The sequence below is a fragment of the Triplophysa rosa genome, linkage group LG6 (assembly GCF_024868665.1).
Source record: "Triplophysa rosa linkage group LG6, Trosa_1v2, whole genome shotgun sequence".
NCBI lineage: Eukaryota > Metazoa > Chordata > Actinopteri > Cypriniformes > Nemacheilidae > Triplophysa > Triplophysa rosa.
In genome coordinates, this window is record NC_079895.1 from 5,584,174 (window position 1) to 5,604,586 (window position 20,413).

Sequence of the window (20,413 nt, forward strand, 5' to 3'; positions counted from 1 at the left end):
ATTTATACGATTTACAATAATGTCACGTACCCATTAAATGTTTTGCTTAAGACAGAGCGAATATGTGAATGGCATACTTCTGGATGATACAGATAAGCACATTATCTTGCCCTTCAGACAGAACTGTTTCCCAACTCTACAGCTGCATGGATCTGTCTTCACCTGGAGATGACTGAACCGTGCACACCTTATCGGTCTCAGAAATGTTATTTTCACAATGATAGGGTTGAAGATGATAATATAGTTTTTGACATTGCAATTTCATCTAGCAGATAGAGGAGATTTCTTCTTGTTGTTGATACTCTGTTCTGTATTGGAGCAGTGACAGCTATTTCCCAACAACTTGGCAGTGCTCTTCCCAATTACATCCAGATCCATTCTATTCAGGCCAATGCTCATATCGTGCGCATGAACGAAAGGCCTTAACAGGGAGGCAAACATAACTTCTGCAGACATATAGTGTTTGTCCAGACAGGTAATGTATGTCCAGTAATGTATATTATGGTGAAATGATTTTGCCCACCACAGTTCGTTTAAAGAAAGGCTGTGGCTTTTTTGCATGCAAAAAAGAACTTATTGCCTAACTGTAACTACAGAGTAGAATTTTAGTCTTTTATACTTTAATATTGAAAAAATTGGCTATGCTGAAAGTTATGATGAAAGCAATATCAAGATGTTCTTGTCTGGTGAAATGCCTCTTAAACAGTCTAAACTGTTTTTTTTATCATTTTATTTATTTATTTTGTAAATAATGCAAAAAAAAAAATTCTTACGGTGCTATATATATTGTATTGTATTGTTAAAACTACTATACAATTAAAACAAAACAGGACATGTGTGTCAACAGAGAGGATTGCGAGATAAATAGAATTGCATTGTTAGTCCTTTTTGTTAGTGCCACCACATTGTTTGTTACCTCTTTGGCAGGCAATGACAAGGCAACAGCCGCGACACCTAATAGGCCTACTTGTGGTTTTGATTAAAAAGTCTGACAGATGGGGTGGCATCCCATTCAAAGAACACTTTAATCTGACTCATGTTGCGTATACAGAACCATCCTATCCACAGAAATCTAAGACAAAGACACTGATCACTCAAGTCACAGACTTTGTATTGTTTTACCTCACAGTTATGCTTCAGTGGTTTGGTTTGGTTTGGTTTGGTTTGGTTGATCTGATGGCTTTACACCTTGATTCCCCATATCCTTTACATCTAAATTTAATCACATCATCAACAAATCCAATATCAGTGAAATAATCTCACACTTTAATCTACCCACATCACTCATATGATCTATATTATCACATATCCAGTCTATATTTTATTGCATATATTGATTGTATATTATAAATTTAAGACATTAAGCTTGTTCTTCCTCAGTTTTCTTTAACCTTACATTCCAGATGTATCCAAATAATCTACTAACCCTGGACATTGACAATTTCCAGCGATAAGTGTACAAACATTACACAGGTGCGTAGAATCAATACAGCAGTCACTTATTTCCATGGCTATGACTGAACCCAAACAAACTTACGTGTTTGAGTATTAGCAGCAAATAAGCAAACACTGTCCACGTGATTTAGCACTTAAGCTTTTTATGGGTGACCACAATCAACAGAACTATACAGCACAGAACCACAAGCACAAACACTGTAATTCTGTAAATGCTGGTTTTCAATGTCACGAATGAGGTTTGAAGTTTACGAAACCGGACAGTGGGATCTAACTGGTATTAAAAATAGGAATGATTACAAAAACCAACAGGTTCTATGTTTAGATAGTAATTACTAATATCAAGGACTGAAGATAAACAGATTTGTTACAATGACTTCCTGATGCAGAATTCCAGTTTTTGATTAAGTATGTGCATGCAGGTTATTGGAAAATCTATGTTTAAATGTATACATATATGCATAGGGAAATGTGTCATAGGTCATGTAACTAATTTTAATCATCTTTTGGTCTACATTAGTTCATTTTACAAGTATGAATAGTCTTTAACGCGGTCATAAAAAACTGCATGTACAAAAATCGTTTAAAAACGTTTTAACAAAACAAGTTTTACATAAATTATAACAGACCCCCAGGCTGGAGCTGCTTGAAATAGTATGTCAATCACCTGTATTCAGTTCGTCCTGAGTTTTGTTTCAGTTCAAGAAACTATAAAAAACTACTTGCACCCTGTAGAACTAAGTTAACAACTTTGACAGTAAGAAAAGTAGAATTGGAAAATAAAACGTATTTCTCAAAACTTGGGATGACTTGTTATGGCTTTACAACCAAACAGGTGGAAGTGTGCAATCCAATTACAACCATTAAATCCATTAAAACCGTCTATAATGGTTTAACAGCAGTTGCAGCTCCACGCAGGTTTTCTTATGTTGTGAACTCTCGACCTTGATCGGTAAACACTCCCTGACGTATTTTCAAAGCGACGCACTCTCGCACACGTCATTTGTGTGCGACCGTGCGACGTACGATCACTTTCATGTGGAAATGTTTCCTTAAAACATCTGGAGAGATTCTATATGAAAATGTCATCTATAAACTGTAAGCGAGAAGAAGTGGATGCTCAGGAAGAGCTTACTATAAAAGAGGAACTTAACAACAAGGTTTATAATCCAAATACTTTCGATGTATCAGTTTCATCATAATAATATGATGTTTGCGAACTTGCAGCACGTTTGTTTAATTGATCTTTTTAATAGTAAGTGTTTCCACACTTTCATCATCCACAGATCAAAGAGCAAAAGATCGTAATCGACGAGTTGTCCAATTTGAAGAAAAACAGGGTACGTATAACCTTTGCGCATTTCTGCATTTTCCCCTTATAATGAACCATGGTTTTATTATAGTAACAATAGTTTAACTAAGGTACCACAAACAGTAATTTGACCGTAAAAATAATTACTTAAAATAAAATATTACTTAAAATATCACTTAATTTATTATAATAAAACCATGGTTAATTTTCCTAAGCCAGGTGCTGTACATGGTCAAAACTAAACCTGCATGAATCAGAACATAACGTGGTTAATTTGTAACTTGAAATTACAGTTTATATGATCAAAATAAGTACATGTGATCATAATATTTACAATGAATTTATGGGTAATATTTAATAATTAAATTACAATTCATTTTAATGGTATTTTTTACATAATATTTACAATACATTTATGTTATTACGGTATAGGTTTACATTACTTTTAAGTAACTCCACTGACAGCATAACAGCTGTGGTAAATGGTAAATTTATATTTAAAAATGTTCAGTTTAAAAAAGTTTCAAAGGGAAATACAACTAGAATGCAAAATTACCCATATGTTTAAACATTTGCTAGAATGTCATTATGGTCTAGTCATCATACACTTAATCTTACAGATAGTCTACACACAGCAACCCAACAGCAATATATTCTTCCTGGCAGACAAGGGAGAAACTCTCAGCTCTTGCAAAAGTAAGTTTCCCTTGTATACACAATACCACGGTACCATTTTGACTGCCTTCTAATACTGTCATCGTTTGTCTCTTACAGAGGAACTGGACACCATGACAAAAGAATATCAAGATTTATAGTGCTGCTGTGTGAAAATGTGTGGGATCTGTTGTGTGGTCAGTTTGACCACGCCGCAAGATTCACTTGAGAATCATGTGTGTGAAAAGCTTAAAAACAGAGGACCCAACTCTAGCAAAGACGTCACAGAAACATTATCAAATCCAAATTACAGTCTTCTTTTTTCTGCCCATGTGCTTCACATGAGGGGTTGCTTGACCCCTCAGCCTCTTCAAGACGAAAATGGGAATATGTTTCTTTGGAACGGCGAGGTGTTTGGTGGTCTCACGATAGGGTCAGATGAGAACGACACCCAAGTCCTTTTCCATTATTTGAAAATGGCCCAGAGTGCCTCAGATGTGGTATCTGTATTATCACATCTTAAGGGACCCTGGGCCTTTATCTATTACCAAAAAGTAGAACGCTGTATTTGGTTTGGGAGGGACTTTTTCGGAAGAAGAAGTCTGCTTTGGAAATTTAATTCGGAAAGATCGTCCTTCACACTCACATCAGTTGCTTCTCAGTCAGTGGATAATATTACTTCCCAGTGGCAAGAAGTACCACCTCATGGAGTGTACAGGTTTGATCTAGGGGACTTATCACAGCGAGGGACATTTACTTTTGAACTTTATCCATGGGTTTTCCACGGTGATGACGAGCCAAATCACATACAGGAATCGAAATGGGAAGGCCTTCCCTGTTCTGTCTCTGTAAACATAAACAGTTCTGGACTTTACTTGACCTCTCCTGTTTGTCCAATGAACACATCCATTTCTTCACCTGAAACTGCTGAACAGGATCAGAATGCCTCACAAACCTCTGTTAAAAATCTGAAAGAACGTCTGACAAACACCGAGAAGAGAGAAATGGTTAACAAGCTTATTGATGTTCTCAGTGAGGCAATCCGTAAGAGAGTTCAGTACCAACCTTCGCGAGACCAATCAGCTCTCCCCTTCAAAAATACCAAAGCTGATGTTGCTATTCTCTTCTCGGGGGGAATTGATTCAATGATTTTAGCCGCCCTTGCTAATAGACACATTCCTGCAGAAAAACCCATTGACCTGCTCAATGTCGCTTTCAAAATTCAAGATGCAAAGGTGCCGCCAAAGTCCATGAAACGAGGGAAAAATATGAAAAATAACCCCGATGAAACAAAATCCGATCCGCAAAGAAGTTTTGACGTACCAGACAGAATTACCGGTAGAGCCGGTCTGCAGGAACTGAAAAATCTCAGTCCACAGCGAAAGTGGAACTTTGTTGAAATCAACGTAACTCAAGAAGAGCTTCAAAACATGCGTCAGAAACGCATTTGTCATTTGGTGCATCCTTTGGACACCGTTCTGGATGACAGCCTTGGATGTGCCCTCTGGTTTGCAGCTAGGGGACGTGGTCTTGTAAATGATGGCATTGAACAAGAACTTTATATTTCAGAGGCTAAGGTAACTGCTATTTGTTTATATATTCACATTTAAATAAGGTCTGCTTTTTAATGTTAATGGAAACACTAAGTCTTGGTCACACTGTTGGTTTTGGTGTATGATGTTGGTTTTCCTTTCGTTGCAGGTGGTTTTGACTGGCATTGGGGCAGACGAACAGCTGGCTGGATACTCCAGACACAGGGTGCGGTATAAAAACTCTGGGCTAGACGGACTTGTCAAAGAGCTGGCCATGGAACTAGGCCGAATATCCTCGAGAAATCTTGGAAGGGACGACAGGATCATTGGGGACCATGGAAAAGAGGCCAGGCAAGAGTTACACAAAATTATCTGAATGTTTACATTAATGGAAATGTTTACCCAAAATGAAACTTAGGTCATCGTTTAGCTCATTGTAAACGATGTCAGGTCACAGTGAGCTCAATTTTGAAACGCTTAACAACACCAATAAAGAACCATAAAAGAAGTCCATCTGATGAATCTATGAAAAAAACATAAAACGGGTTTCTTTTCAACTCAGATTCCCATACTTGGATGAAGATGTCGTCAGTTTCCTTAACAGTCTGCCTGTGTGGGAGAAGGCCGATTTGTCTCTACACAGAGGACTCGGAGAAAAGCTGTTATTGAGGTTAGCAGCTGTCGAGTTAGGATTGGGACTCTCGGCTCTGTTGCCTAAGAGAGCCATGCAGTTCGGCTCCAGAATCGCCAAGTTAGAGAACAACCATGAGAAGGCCTCAGATAAGTGCACAAGACTTGCCACTGTGTAATTTAACATTTTATGACTAAGAACCTCATTTAAATGATCTAAAGGTACTTTTATTGTAATACAGATACATTGTTGGTCTGTTACGTAGTACGTACACATCTGAAATCATTGGTGTGGGGTATTGAGTACAAATCAATTCATTTATTCAAATCCAAAAAAGCAACAAAATACTGATTGCATTTTATTGTGAATAAAAGTGTTAAGATTGCAACCACTTGTCTGGACTACATCAAATAAACTGTTGGGTTTTTAAGCCGGTCCTTGAAATATTTGTCACATTCAATGTATGATGCAAGATTCCCCACATCGAATCGACCAAATATCCTTTGAATGTACACAGGCCTCCTGAAATGAAACACAATGCAATTTAAAGTTATTGAATGTGAAAAAAATACAGTGGAATACAAATGTCTACAAACTAAGTTACCTTAATATAAGCCATGATAGGAAGTTTCCTGGTGCATCCCGTTCTTCAATGGGTGCATTCTGCATGGAGATATGATGCATTAGAACATCTAGCACTACAGAGTGCTAAAAAGTAAAGACTTGAATGAGCTCTACCTTTTTCTCAATGAGAAAGGTGTCTAAAAGAGGAAGTGAGGTCTTTGAAAGCAAGTAGAAGCAAGGGCACTGCAAAAAGAGGAATAAAAACAAATAAGATATATATTAAATTAAGACGGGTATTAAAGAGCTGTAATAAAAGGAAAACGTACTGCATTGCGCGAACTTGTTTCATTTGGAAGAGGCTTTTCCTTCATGCATTGCACTTTAAGGTCTTCATCCAATTCCAGAATCCCATACTTGGATGTTTCTGAGAAGATAAATGTAGAAGGTAATTAAGGTGGTAATTATAATAGATTCAGTGAATATACATTATTTGTTTATACTGCAGTCTGGAAATATCGATGCTTGATCAGTGACTCTCAACCTTTGAGAATTCAAGGCCCCCCCATTGTCCACAGCAATAGGCTCCCCCACTCACAATTTCTGCTCAATAAAATAGTTTAGAGCTTAGCATAACTAGAAAGATTTGTATTTGTTATAAATAACCAAACACTAATAAATATTTTTATGTTTATTTTGTCTTTTAAATGACTGCATGTCAACTATCATTATTTACTCACTCTCATGTCGTTTCTAACCTGTATGACTGACTTTTCTCCGAAGAACACAAAAGAAGATATTTAGAAGAAATGTTGTTAACTGACAACCATTCAATTTTGTTTTGTGTCCATACAATAGAAGCGAATGGGTACCGGCACTGTACAGTTACCAACTTTCTACACAATATCTTCTTTTGTGTTATGCGAAAGAAAGTCATACAGGTTTGAAATGACAAGAAGGTGAGTAAATGATGACAGAATTATCATTTTTGGGTAAACTATCCATTTAAGGCACCCCGGTTTGAGAAACACTGCTTTAGGTAAAATGACCACATGTACTATTAGATCATCCGGAGTTATTGATTAATGCTATGAGTCTAAAGATGAATCAATGTCAGCCAATGATCCAGTCAGGCCATTTCATTTCCTCTGACCGAGCGATATCATTCTGCACTCACCCTCATCTTTGCATTGGTATGACAGCACTAAATTGCTCTCTTTGTCTTTATTTTGCACTTCAAGGAACCTCTCTGTGAATTTCCCAAGGCTGAAATCCTCTTTGAATAAAGTATCTCTGAAATAAAAACATTTGTCACAGTACAGCAATGCTTGAAAACAGGTCCTCATTCTATCTGATCCTATTCATACCCTCCAATAACAAGCAAGTGATCATCCACATCGCAGAGCTTGACCGTCAGCTGGAGACAGGCAACAGCCCCATGTCTGTTCTGCAAAAAGTTATAATTTTTTTTTTAAATATATAATGTAATAACAATACAAAGGTGCATTTTACTACGCTTACCTCATTTTTTGTTGTGCCATCATTTATGATTTTAACATTGGGGAATTCTTGTGCCCACTGGAGGAATGCTTCATGGTAAAGATCATTTGTCTGTTTAATGCAATGGTGCATATGATTACATACGTTTAGTTTGTGCATATACTAGTTATAATGTAAAAGCACAGTACAGTCATTATGTAAAACTTATTCTGAACTCACAACCACATATATTGCGTCCACACATCCGGTTTTGGTCAGTGCCTGAACCCAGAGTGAGATGAGAGCACATGGGCCAACAGGAAGCAGCGGCTTGGCGATGCCTCTCAAATGTTTGAAATTCCCAGTCAGGTCATTCTCGATATCTCTTAGCAGTCTTGTTCCATAACCTGCAGCTAAAATAACAGCCTTCATTGTCAGTTGAAAATGTGACAACTGCACTTCGACATGGGATTTTGGTTGACTAAAATCTGAACGTTTTTTTTACTTTCACTTGGTTTTTGAATAAATTAAAGTAGTCACAATCGAGTTCGGGCTTTTCCTGGTCAGAAGTTTATAGAGCTTCTTCGCTGGACATAGACATGCGCTGTTCAGCTCCGTTGTTATCAAAAGTGAACCAGGTCAAAGTCCCTTTACGAAAAGTCATCACACTCGGCAGCCACATTTGCAACGCCTCCTGACATATATGTCAGTCATACAAGACCAACTCTTATCTACTTGAATAGGCGAACACCAATATCTCTAAATTCGTTGGCTTAGGTCGAAAAAAAGCAACAAATAAAAGCATACATTTTGTTTCTTATACTCAAATTGCGCTTGAAACAGCTGTTCTAGGTTGCTACCCCTCTTTTCGTCATGGCTCCTTTTACTGAAAGGCGAGACTTCCTTAGCAGAAGCGTTGCGCTTTTCCCCATTCATAAAGATAGAATTGCGGTGTCTTGTTAACTAGTTATAGTCTTGCGAGACCGCTAGCCTCATACAACGTCACCATCTAGTGGTTCGTTTGAAGAGTTGCACGACGTAAATCTGCGTCACTGGTTGCCAAAGGCAACACTGTTTAAACTCATACCGAGCAACGAAATCTTTTAACTGGGACTGAATTCTTGGAACGATGAATTGGTCGCTTCAACGATTTGTTGTCGTTTAATTGATCAAGTTTAATCTCAGGCCATGAAGAGTTTGTACCGGAGCGCTGTAGCGTTAGATCAATGTAGTGATAAAGGCGTACGAGCTGCGCTGACTGCGCAGGCGACTGCGAGCGCTTTCCTACAGAAGTATGACCGCAGGGAACTGCAGGAGCTGCTCGGTCTTACCGCCTGCAACTGGCTGCTCAGTGGAGAAGAACACAGACTGCACGTGGATGCACCTCCGGGCATCATCAGACGAATGCGCAACATCTCAGATCCCAACATCGTCATTCTTGCTCCCGTTGACTCACGTTTGCCCCTAGACTACAGGGTTGTTCACCAGATAGTAAGAGAGCTGACTGTGGGAATATATGGGTTTAACCAAATTCCAGTTATCAGTCTCGAGCCCAACTATGACCGGAGCTCTACGTGCCAGTTACCACCAGCATATTATGATACAAAAATTGGACAGATTTTAATAAATATAGATTATACCATTAAGACTCTCTGGCACGGATGTTATATTTCTAAGGAAAAGCGTGCATGCTTCTCAGAGTTATGGAGAAACATCATGGGTGTGAATTCAGATGGTGTGCCTCAGACCAAGAAAGATGTGCTCGCAGAGTTTCTCAATGCAGGTGAGAAAGGAAAATCGGAGAAATTGAATTATAACATCCTGTTCAGAAGTAAATAATGTACATTTCTTATCATTTGTTTCACCAGGTTTAATAGACATCTCACATGATCCCTGCTATCACAACATTTATAAGGAGGACACAGATGTAGACCCAACCTACGAGCCCAACAGCGTAGAAGAAGAGACTCTCTTCTCAAAATACTCAGAGAACGTCCTGATTAAGTTGAGCTCCTACCTGACCTCCATCCGACAGCACCAAAATCTGTTTGTGTTTAATGGGACTCACAGCCTGTCTAATGTTGTTCGACTCACTGAGGATGAGATTGGTCTATCCACCTATCAGAGGTTACAGAAAAGACTGTCCGGTCACATTAGACTGGTGAGAAATCACCTCGGACGAAATGCAGAAGTCTCAAGGGATCTTGCCTACCTGAAACTGATCACGTTCCTGGTGCCCCTGCTGATCTCCTTAAGAAAAAAGATGTTGATTCCTAATCTGTCTCAAATGCTTCCACCTTTGTCAGGTTTGTTTTGCCATTTAAAGATGTGATTGTGTTGGCTCATAAAGAGTATAACGGATTATAAAAGTCTTTTCTTGTTTGTTTTTTAAAGAGGACAAGCTAAAAACAGAACGAGAGGTACCGCCACATATTCTCGGACCGGAATTTGCATGCAAGCACTTTCCGTACAAACAAGATCAGTATTTTCACCTACATGGAGGGATTGAATTAGATGTCGGGACTCCTCCCCTGGATGACATTACTGAGGAAATGAAGGTGCCGAAAGTTCATCGTTCTCAAATTTTGTTTCATTTTTCAAACCCGTTTGTCCAAACAATGGTAGTTACAAAAATCTAGTCCTCTAGAACAGTAGTTCTCAAACTGGGGGCCGTGGCCCCTGGGGGGAGGCCCCCCCCCGAAATGGATCCAGGGAGGCCACAGATTTTGTGGCATTTTATGAAATATAGAAATTGATCATAGATTTTATGCAATCAAACATCAGAAAAATAAGACCACCAGACAAAAGAATTGATGTTTCAGCATTGTATAACCGAATATGTTTTTGTTTAAATAAAAATGTTAAATTTAAGATTATAAGTCTTTATTTGGGGGGCTGCAAAGCGATGCACTCTACACAAAGGGGGCCTTACAATGAAAAAGTTTGAGAACCACTGCTCTAGAAATTACAATTTCTTTCTTTCTTTCTTTCTTTCTTTCTTTCTTTCTTTCTTTCTTTCTTTCTTTCTTTCTTTCTTTCTTTCTTTCTTTCTTTCTTTCTCTTTTAATGAAGGTGGCCTTCAGAACACTTCATACAGAAGCTGCAAATTACCTGCATGAGCTGCTTCATCATGACCCCACGTACAAAACACACTTTTCAATTCCACTCAGTGAGATTGAGGACAAAAGGCGAGCGACCTTCACTTTTAAAAAACACATTTAATTTCACATTTCATTGCATCTAACCGTACATTTGTGTTTTGCAGCTATAATGTCATATGCATTGAGTTAGAGTCACTCTATCCCCAGCATAACACGATTCAATGGTGGGAAGCATTAAACTCCAGCATCAAAACACTCAAAGCAAAGAAACTTCCTCTGACTGACATTGAGCTACACGAACAGTTCAAGAGAACGTTCGGTTACACAAAAGCTATGAAGTGCAAGGTAATACATTGTGTTCATGTTTGTTTTTTGAATACCTCCATGTTATGTATCTAAACGCTGAAATGTGTTTGTCATACAGAACGTGGCGTTTGGACTGAAGTCAGCCACAGAGAGAGGACTTTCAGCTGCGTTTCACTCATTGAGTCGCAGGAACTCTCCCTCACACCTGCATGGCCTCGATGAGAAGGGTCTCTCTCTGGTGCACCACGCGGCAGCCAATAACAAAACACACATCATCGTGCAGCTGGCTACAGCAGATGTGAACCTCAATCAGACACGCAGCGGGAGATTCACTAACATGGGTTGTAATGTTTAACACATTATAAGTGTCTGCTAATGTACAGCGGTCTTTTAATGCTGCTTACGAGGGGTCTAATGATTTGTACATGATCCACTGATATCCATCCATCCGTTTTTATATTGCTTTATATTGGGAAACACCCTGGTCAGATGGTCAGTCTATCATAGGGCTAACACACACATTCACACTCTTTGTCACGTGTACACAGTAGTTAAATGATTTGTTCAGCACTCAGTATACAAAAAATAGACATACCGCATAAACAATAAAAGTAAGAATAAAACAAAAATATAAACTCAAGGATTGGAAAAAGATTAAGATTAAGCACTGTAAAAAATAGTAAGATTTACTCAATTTTTTTGTGTTATTTGTGCAAGTATTTGCACTCAGTTTTTTAAAGTAAATTTTATAGTTTAAAAATCCTAAAAATCTTTAAAAATGTATTATGGAAAAAAGACATGGCAACATATATATTTTTACATTACCTAAGAAAATAAGTTAATACATTTATTTTTAAAACTTGTTTTTATAAGTTACAACAAAATTAAAAATAGTAAGTTAAGTGTCTTTTTGATTACTGAAAAAAACAACGTTGCAACATTTACAACAACAATAAAATATAGAAAGATATGTTTGCAAACACAGATAACTCTATAATTGTGCATTTTAATTAATAGCAAACAAACTGCAGTTGGGTTGTTTGGATGAAGTAATAATAATAAAAAATACAGCTAACTAAACACAATAAAACAATAAAAACATGTTAACATAATAAAAACACGATTTTTGAAAATCTGTTAAAAAAAATCTGTTTTTGCAAATAAGCTTTTATTATGTATATGAATATACATGTGAATATTAAATATCATATGGGGTATCTAGTACCTACAGAATTTTATGAATTTAATTTAGAATCTTTATTTATAATCTTATTATTTATTTTAACCTGATAAACAATATCAATATCTTGTTTCATTATCAGGAAAACCAGATGAACTTCAGTTCATAGAAGGAGTAGGTAAGTAAAACTCTGAGGCTGTCACATCCCTGAAACAAAAAAACATTGGCTTATATAAAGGCATTGTTTTTTTTCTCTTGTAGGGCTCACGCCAATGCACCTCGCTGCACAGTGCGGCTCTCTCGAGTCTCTAAACTGCCTTCTTGCACTGCGAGCAGACTACAAAGTTGTGGACAGGAGAGGCTGGATGGCCATTCATTTTGCTGCCTTTTACAGCCAGGTGGCATGTATCCAAGCCCTATGCAGAAAAGATCCTACTCTACTGGATTTGAAAACGTCTGCTGAGTACGTGATAAATTAACAAAGGAGCAATTCATATGTTTGTTTTAATTCAATTTCATCACCATGCTCAGGTGAAGATGATGGATGTTTTGCAGGTATAGCAGTTCACCACTGCTGCTGTCAGCTACCTCAGGTTCAACGGAGGCTCTGGGATTTTTGTTGTCCATTGGGGCAAACTGGAGAGATGAAGACAGCAGGGGAAACAATGTAGTCCAACTAGCTGCGCTTTACTTTCACACAGATGTTCTAAGACTCCTTATTCAGCTGAACCTGGACGGGTTGTCGGTGTGGAAGATTCTTGTTGGTATGAGTTTCACCCAAAAATGAAAAATCTTACTCAACCTCAAGTTGTTCCAAACCTGTATAAATGTATTTGTTCTTTTAAACACAAAAAAGATATTTAGAAAAATGTTAGCAACTGAGATTTCTGAGGCACCATTGACTACCATAGTAGAATAGTGCTCCACATTTCCATTCAAGGGATAGTTTACCCAAAAATAAGTATTTTGTCATCAGTTGTATACCCTCGTGTCATTCACTACCTGTGCAGGACTTTATATTTTGTATTACACAAAATAAGATATTTTGAGAAATGTCCACACAATGGAAGTCAATGGGAGCCAGTGTTGTTCGGTCACCGACGTTCTTCAAAATATCTTATTTTGTGTTTTGCAGAAGAAAGAAAGTTATACAGGTTTGAAATGACACAATTTAAAAAAATGACAGAATTTTCATTTTTGGACTATCCGTTTAATATCTATTATGGAATATTATTTGCCTATTTAAAATCATTATTTTTTCATATTATATTAACAATATAATAATATAACTATAAATCACTTGGTCTACAGAGATGATTCATAGTGAGGACTCCAGGAGACTTGAGATGGCTCTCAGATGCCTTGAGGTTCTTTGTGTAAACACTGAATCCTTCTGTGAAGACATCATGAAAGCAGGTCACAGAAGCATTCAATAGCTCAAACTACACTGTTTGTTGTAAAAGTCTGAAGAATAGTGAAAATTGGATAATGTTTTTATCTAATAAACCTTTATTTTGGTATGTCATTGAACTGCAGGAGGTGTTCCGGTCTTGGTGGACCTGCTGTCTGCAGGTACACAGGTGGTCCAGTGCATGGCTGCAGCAGTGCTGTGTCACATGACAGAGAATGACAAAGTTGGTGAAGATCTGGTGCATTATGGGGCTATGTCGGTGGTGATCAACCTTCTCAAGAGCCACCAGCCAGAACTGCTCTCTCGCTGTGCTGTCATACTGGCTGATCTGGCAGGACATAGCGATCAATACCAGAACCTTATTGCTCAACTGGTGAGCACTAAAGCCTTTTAATTTCACACACATTTATGCATCTGGCTTTTATCTAAAATGATTTACATTGTGTTCAGTGTTGCTGTTTTACAGTTCTTCTCTTTTTGGCTGTAGGGTGGTGTGGCCCTGGTAGTTAAGCTCCTGACCTCTAACCTCCAAGATGTGCTAGTAAATGCCTTGAGGTGCATCCGTGCATTATGTGCCAGAAACCCAGGAAATCAATTTGCCATCGTACGCGCTGGAGGAATCCCACATCTTGTTGAATTTCTTTCTGTGAACTCTGGTACTGTGCTAGAAGGAAGGGAGATAAACATATGCAGTACTAATGAAAGAGAACAAAACATATTTTTAAGGATATGCAAGGAATTATAAGAAGCAGTTTACTTGTTTTTTGTTATGACCAAAGTATTGCAGGAGGAGACCTGCTTGGCTCTGGCAGAGTTGGCTTGGGATCACAAGGAGAACCAGGAGCTCATCTGTGCGGCAGGTGCGGTCGGTGCCCTGGTGCAGGCACTGCGAGGGAGGCAGATACCTGCTCAGGTCAAAGCAGCCAAAGCACTTGAATCTATAGCCAGGCATAATCCTGCTATACAACAGAGCTTCCTCAAGCAATCTGCTGCCAAATATCTTTTACAACTTTTAAAGGTAAGTCAAGCTTTAGCACCGTATTTAATGCTCTATTGCACATGTTGCCTCAGGTAACAAACTTGGCAAGCGCATGATGCATATAAGGTGCCAATAAATTGGTTAATTTGGATGCAGAGACTGTAAATAAAGCAATAAAAACGTTTTCTTGTTTACACTACTGGTGGTCATTTTAAAGTCTTTTATGGCATACTAGAAAAGGCACTGACAGAATCTGGATTTTTACCCATGAAACATTTTTTTTTAAGAAAAAGCACATAATTTAAAAAAAGAAACAAAAAATTCATTATGGAGATGAAGTTTTTTGTATGCTACACTGAAAAAGTGTTTGTAATTTTAACAGAAAAGTTGTCTAAAATGCCGTGGTAACCTTGGTGGTTAAATGTAAAAATAATTCACGGTGAAAAACTATAATAGCAACAAGACATAACAGTTCATTTCATGTAAGATAATGTGAAATATACAGTTATTTTAAAGTCCCCATGAACCGGAAGTTGCAACCGTGTTTACTTTCGTATTCTGACGCATTTCTGAGTAAAACGGAATTTCAAATGAGAACAAATTGTGGCCGTGGCTTGTTTTTTCACTGCGTTTTGATTGGATGTATAAAAACAGCCATTGCATTTTGAAATGGAACTGGCAGCAGACTGACAGTCGAAGGGGAGGAGTTAACAGGTGCCCCGCATAAGCCATCTAATATACGTCATTTAAGATGGATAGTCACTAGAGGGCGGAAGTGCATTCTCTGATTTTAACTGAAGATTATGAGGGCACATGAATTTTAAAAAGAGAATGACCCACATTGGTTAGCTATTTACTATAATCGCTGCAATATTTCATGAAAAAATAGGAATCGTTATATTTAATTTCACTGGGACTTTAAAGTAAATAGTATGAAAAACCATATATTTAAAGAGTGACGATCTATAATATTCAACAAGACATTTTACAGCAAAAAAATGTAAATTACAATTAAGTAAAAATGTGTTTTTTTGTAACACGGTATAATGACATTGTAACAATGTAACATTTTATGTAACTAAAGAATTGTAAAATATACAAAACGTTGCCTAAAACATGGCATACAATTTTGCTATACTATATGTTTCAGTTTAAAACTTTTTCACCTTTGGAGTTTTAAACAGCAAAGCTATTTACATGTTTCCTGTATTTTTTACACAGTTGTTTTTAACCATAACACAACAACACCTTTTTAAAACAGTGTTGAGGAGTCGCTTAAACGTGTTTTCATCCCCCAAACAGCAACTTATCCAGGTTAACCCACTAAACGTTTCCCTCTGTGTGAAGGTGTTTCAGGTGGACGTTCGGGAACAGGCTGCAGCATCTCTGTGGGCTTTGGCTGGACAAACTCTAAAACAACAGAAAGTCATGGCAGAGCAGATGGGCATCTCGCTCATACTTGACCTTCTCCTCTCCTCCTCAGACAAAATGCAATACGTGGGTACGGCCAGCTACATTTTTGCTGTCATTAAACACGGTCCCAGAAGAGATCGGCCAGTTCTATTCCCCCATCAGGCACATTTGAGTCACTCATAAATGCAAGGAAAACTCTCCCCGCAAAGCTGTCGTCCAGACAGAAGACGCACCAAATGCAATAAAAACAGTTCCTATTCAGTAAGTGTTGACAGGCACTGGATAAACTAAGCAGATTGACTGCTGTTCGGAAGGTTCCTCTTACTCCCCGTTCTGACAGCACGGGTCTGATCCAGCAGGTAAGCGGCCAGCGCTTACTGTCTTGAGACAGCATCAATCTGCTAGACTCATAAGACAGGAAGGCATGCGCAGAGGAATGTTATCCCTCTAGTGGCTCTCTCTGTAAACATTGCTTACAAGAGTGCCTCTGTACCTTGTATTGCTATTAATGTTAGGCTATGACCCGAATGCAGACGGTATATTCCAAAACGACTTCTCTTTTGGGTCAGGTGTCTGGATCGTGTCGTACTCTGGATCATCTGCTTAAACGTTTTGTTGATCATATGTTTCTGAAAGATCTTTTTTTGACAGAACTGTCTACTTATGGTGCTTTCTGGACATTTTACAGGGTGCCAAGCGGTGATGGCTTTAAGCCGGGATAGCTGTGCCCATCAGAATGGTTTTTGCAAGGAGAACGGGGTACCACCGTTGGTGCGTTTGCTTCGAGGGTCTCGAACAACACAGAAGACCCTACTTAGTGTCATCAAAGCTCTGGGATTTCTGTGTATCGGTATTATTTCACACTTCACCGTCTTCGCTTTGATATTGAAATAATGATTTGTGTTACATTGCGCATGATGAAAATGTTCATTTGTGGTTGCAGGAGTGGCGCTTACTGCTAATAAAAATAGTCAAAAGATTATTTGGATGGAAAAGGCCATTCCTACATTATTAGAGCTTTTAAAATCTCATGAGTCTTTGCAGGTCAAGGCGAGTATGAATACGTTTTGAAGCTTTAAATGAGATAAAAATGGGAAGTGACATCAGAGTAACGGCTCCTTGTGTTTATAATGACATTAGGTGCAGGTGGTTCAGACTCTTGCCTTTGTGCTGCTGGGGAACCAAAAACTCCAGAAAGCATTTTGGGAACAAGAGGACTTCTCTTATGAGATTATTCTGGATCTCCTGAAAGCTGAAGACAAAGTAATTCCTTGAAAAAGCTAGTCGATTATAAATGATTGACTGGTATTTGTTATACAAATGAACTGCTTATTAAGATTTCATTTATGGTTTTCTTTCAGAACATTTGCCTGGATGCTGGACATGCATTATCTCTATTTGTATTCCACAACAAATCTCAACAGAGGGCGATTCGACGAATGTATGCAATTCCAATGAACACATATGAGACCTTTTTGAATTCAGACAATGAGATGGAAAGAGCTAACGCAGCATTCCAGGTAGTTATAATAACACCACTACTTAAAAACTTCAATTGAAAACAAATTTGGAATTTTTTTGTATGTCCTTCACGCACTTGATTTGGGAAAACCGATTCATCACACTGTCACTCTGCTGCTGGCAGAGATCTGCTTCCCTGTCAGTTCTCGTTTCCATGATAGACAAATATAAAGATTTGTTTGGAAAAGCTCAACCTTTCTTTGGAATGTTGCTGTGATAGTAATCCCATCAATTCATTTACAGATAAATAACAAATGAGTGTGATAGAAAGTGCAAGTTACTTATGGCTGAAAGGGATAGTTCACCCAAAAATGAACATTCTGTCATGAATTACTCAACCTCAAGTAGTTCCAAACCTGTATAAATGTATTTGTTCTGAACACAAAGAAAGATATTTAGAAGAATGTAAGCAACAGATTTTTGGGGTAGTCAAAAAATGGTAGTCAAAGGTGCCTCAGAACTGTTTGTTTTCTTATATTCTTCAAAATATCTTATTTTGTGTTTAACAGAACAAAAAAAATACAGTTATTTTTTCTACTAGTAGTCAATGGTGCCTCAGAAATCTCAGTTGCTAACATTTCCCAAAATATCTTTCTTTGTGTACAACCAAACAAATAAATGTATACAGGTTTGGAACAACTTGAGGATGAGTAATTCATGAATTTTCATTTTGGGGTGGACTATCCCTTTCAGTATGTTATGGAGGGGAAGATAAAAAGCGATTTCAAGTTCTTTAAAATTAAGACCACAAAAACAATACAAAATGTTTCAATGAATGCCTTAAAAACCAGCAGTTAAATATATTTTAATTTAATTTTACTTGACTCTTGAATACAGAAAAGTTTAACAGTAATACGATATGAAAAATGTGTGTGTTTGCAATAGTTTAACAGCTCTTTCATACGCATACACACACTGTTGAAGACAAGGGTCTTTTCACTAGGGTCAGCTGTGCATCTTACTATTATTTGAACGTCCTCCCCCACTGGCTTTCCCACAGAGACGGAGTGTGAAGGAATTAGAAGAAAAATGACACAGAGGACAGAATTATTTAAGATGCCTGTCCAGGACAATGAGCGCTTGAGGCATATCTAATAGTATGAGGGTCAAAGTTCAGCTCGACTTGGGGTCTCTGCTGCTGGGGAAAATAAAATATAAGGGTCATGCTCTTTTCCTCAGCCACAGCATCTCTACCCATTATTTGCTTGAAATCTCTGTCTGTGCCTCATACCTTTCCATCAAGAATAAACTTAATCGTGTATCTGCTGACACCCCACAATCTTCATTTTGGTATTAATAGTGCTAATTTTGACTTGCTTGTCTTTTGCACGTCAGATAGTTGTGTTAGCCAGAGTCATAACAGGGTCAGATGAGGTGGCTTTGACTACAAGGGGAATCATTGTTCTTGTTGAATTATTGCTGTCTGATCAATCTACTACTGTTGTCATCACAGGTGAGACGACCCAGTAAAGTATCATTGCATTTAAGTAAAATACATTCATTTATGTATATTAATACAACAAGAACTAACAATCTCACACTCTACATGTGCAACTTTTGCTATTATTTCTCTTATTTAAGCACAACTCCTTGCTAATCTGGCACACGTGAGAGAAGGTTTAACTGATGCTATTGTCACCATGGGCACTATAGACCATCTCTGTGCTCATTTGAGTTCAAAGGATGAAGAGGTAGATACTATTTATTCATCCTGCTGTGCAAATCTATTTGATTTGTTCATCTTACTTCACCCAAAAATGAAAATTCTGTCATCATTTACTCACCTTCGAGTTCACCAAATCTGTATAAATTTAAAAAAGATATCTGAAAGAATGCTTATAACCAGACAGATTTTGCCCCCATTGACTACCATAGTAGGAAAAATACAAGGGTAGTCAAAAGTGCCCCAGAATTGTTTGCTGTAGTACATTCTTCAAAATGTCTTATTTTGTGTTGAAAAGAACAAAAAAATGATAAAGTAATTTTCCCTATTATGGGAGTCAATGGGGGCAAAATCTGTCTGGTTATAAGCATTCTTCCAAATATCTTTCTCTGTGTTCATCACAACAAAGAAATGTATACAGATTTGGAACAACTCAAAGGTGAATAAATGATAACAGAATTTTCATTTTTGGGTAAGTATCCCTTTAAAAATGTTCATGTGATCATTTCTCTTTAATGTCTTAAAATCTACAATATTATTTTCGTCTGTTTTAGGTTCAAACAGCTTGTGCAAATGCTCTGGGTTATCTCACCTTCAATCGCCACGCTCATCGACAACTTATGGCGAAATGCAGACGAGTCCCTCGCATGTATCATCTTCTAATGGAGAATCTAGCTAGAGATGCCAGAATCTCACAATTCTTCACAGCAGAGTTTGAAAGACAGCAAAGAGAAGGGTTTCCATCCCTCAGGTGCTTTATAATGCCATGTTATGTCACTAAATATGAGGTACTGCATAATTTACAAGCATAATTTGCTTTTCTTTCTGTTGCAGTTTGGAGATCAGTGGTGACCCGTCTGTGCCCCACCGTACCAATAAAGGTAAACGCACTGATGAGTATATTACAATACTGTCAACATTCTTAAGACAAAGAGAAATACAAAAAAACGTTTGTTCGTGTTATACCATTTTTAACCAGGACAGATTAAATGGAGTGCTGGACGTAGTCGGTCAGCAAGCAGTCTGGGGGAAACAGCAGCCCGTGTGCCGCACAACGCAAAACAGAGGGCAAGAACTGGACCCAGATTCAGGGTGGGACAGAAGACCCGAAGCTCTTCCGACTGTCTCGGTGAAAGAGCATGAACTTTGTATATTGATCATGGCATGCAGCTGCCATTTATGCCAAACGTAATGCACTTTAAATTCAAGCATATA

General features: G+C 38.0%; 4 protein-coding genes across 4 annotated transcripts; 3 read left to right on the plus strand and 1 right to left on the minus strand.

The window, feature by feature from the left end:
- The first annotated feature begins 2,459 nt into the window (after positions 1–2,459).
- LOC130555575 (ASNSD1 upstream open reading frame protein-like) lies at positions 2,460–3,656 on the plus strand. The gene is made up of 4 exons (XM_057335904.1): positions 2,460–2,615; positions 2,742–2,795; positions 3,388–3,463; positions 3,542–3,656. The coding sequence occupies exons 1-4, from the start codon at positions 2,532–2,534 to the stop codon at positions 3,580–3,582; spliced, it is 255 nt and encodes an 84-aa protein (XP_057191887.1). The 5' UTR covers positions 2,460–2,531; the 3' UTR covers positions 3,583–3,656.
- Positions 3,598–5,973, plus strand: asnsd1 (asparagine synthetase domain containing 1). The gene is made up of 3 exons (XM_057335902.1): positions 3,598–4,998; positions 5,123–5,304; positions 5,516–5,973. Exons 1-3 carry the CDS (start codon positions 3,598–3,600, stop codon positions 5,760–5,762), a joined length of 1,830 nt encoding a protein of 609 aa, XP_057191885.1. The 3' UTR covers positions 5,763–5,973.
- A 6-nt stretch (positions 5,974–5,979) lies between these two features.
- On the minus strand, positions 5,980–8,448 carry zgc:136439 (uncharacterized protein LOC678627 homolog). The gene is made up of 8 exons (XM_057335903.1): positions 7,865–8,448; positions 7,667–7,756; positions 7,513–7,592; positions 7,323–7,438; positions 6,475–6,572; positions 6,323–6,391; positions 6,189–6,247; positions 5,980–6,106 (listed from the first exon to the last, which is right to left on the minus strand). Exons 1-8 carry the CDS (start codon positions 8,054–8,056, stop codon positions 5,986–5,988), a joined length of 825 nt encoding a protein of 274 aa, XP_057191886.1. The 5' UTR covers positions 8,057–8,448; the 3' UTR covers positions 5,980–5,985.
- Positions 8,449–8,738: 290 nt separating this feature from the next.
- Positions 8,739–20,357, plus strand: ankar (ankyrin and armadillo repeat containing). Its single transcript, XM_057335238.1, has 23 exons — positions 8,739–9,407; positions 9,493–9,930; positions 10,019–10,182; positions 10,697–10,812; positions 10,890–11,070; positions 11,150–11,372; positions 12,354–12,389; positions 12,473–12,674; positions 12,767–12,975; positions 13,523–13,627; positions 13,748–13,995; positions 14,110–14,278; positions 14,402–14,640; positions 15,949–16,102; positions 16,703–16,864; positions 16,958–17,064; positions 17,155–17,277; positions 17,376–17,534; positions 18,871–18,988; positions 19,117–19,226; positions 19,753–19,949; positions 20,033–20,079; positions 20,178–20,357. Exons 1-23 carry the CDS (start codon positions 8,813–8,815, stop codon positions 20,339–20,341), a joined length of 4,266 nt encoding a protein of 1,421 aa, XP_057191221.1. The 5' UTR covers positions 8,739–8,812; the 3' UTR covers positions 20,342–20,357.
- Positions 20,358–20,413: the final 56 nt, after the last annotated feature.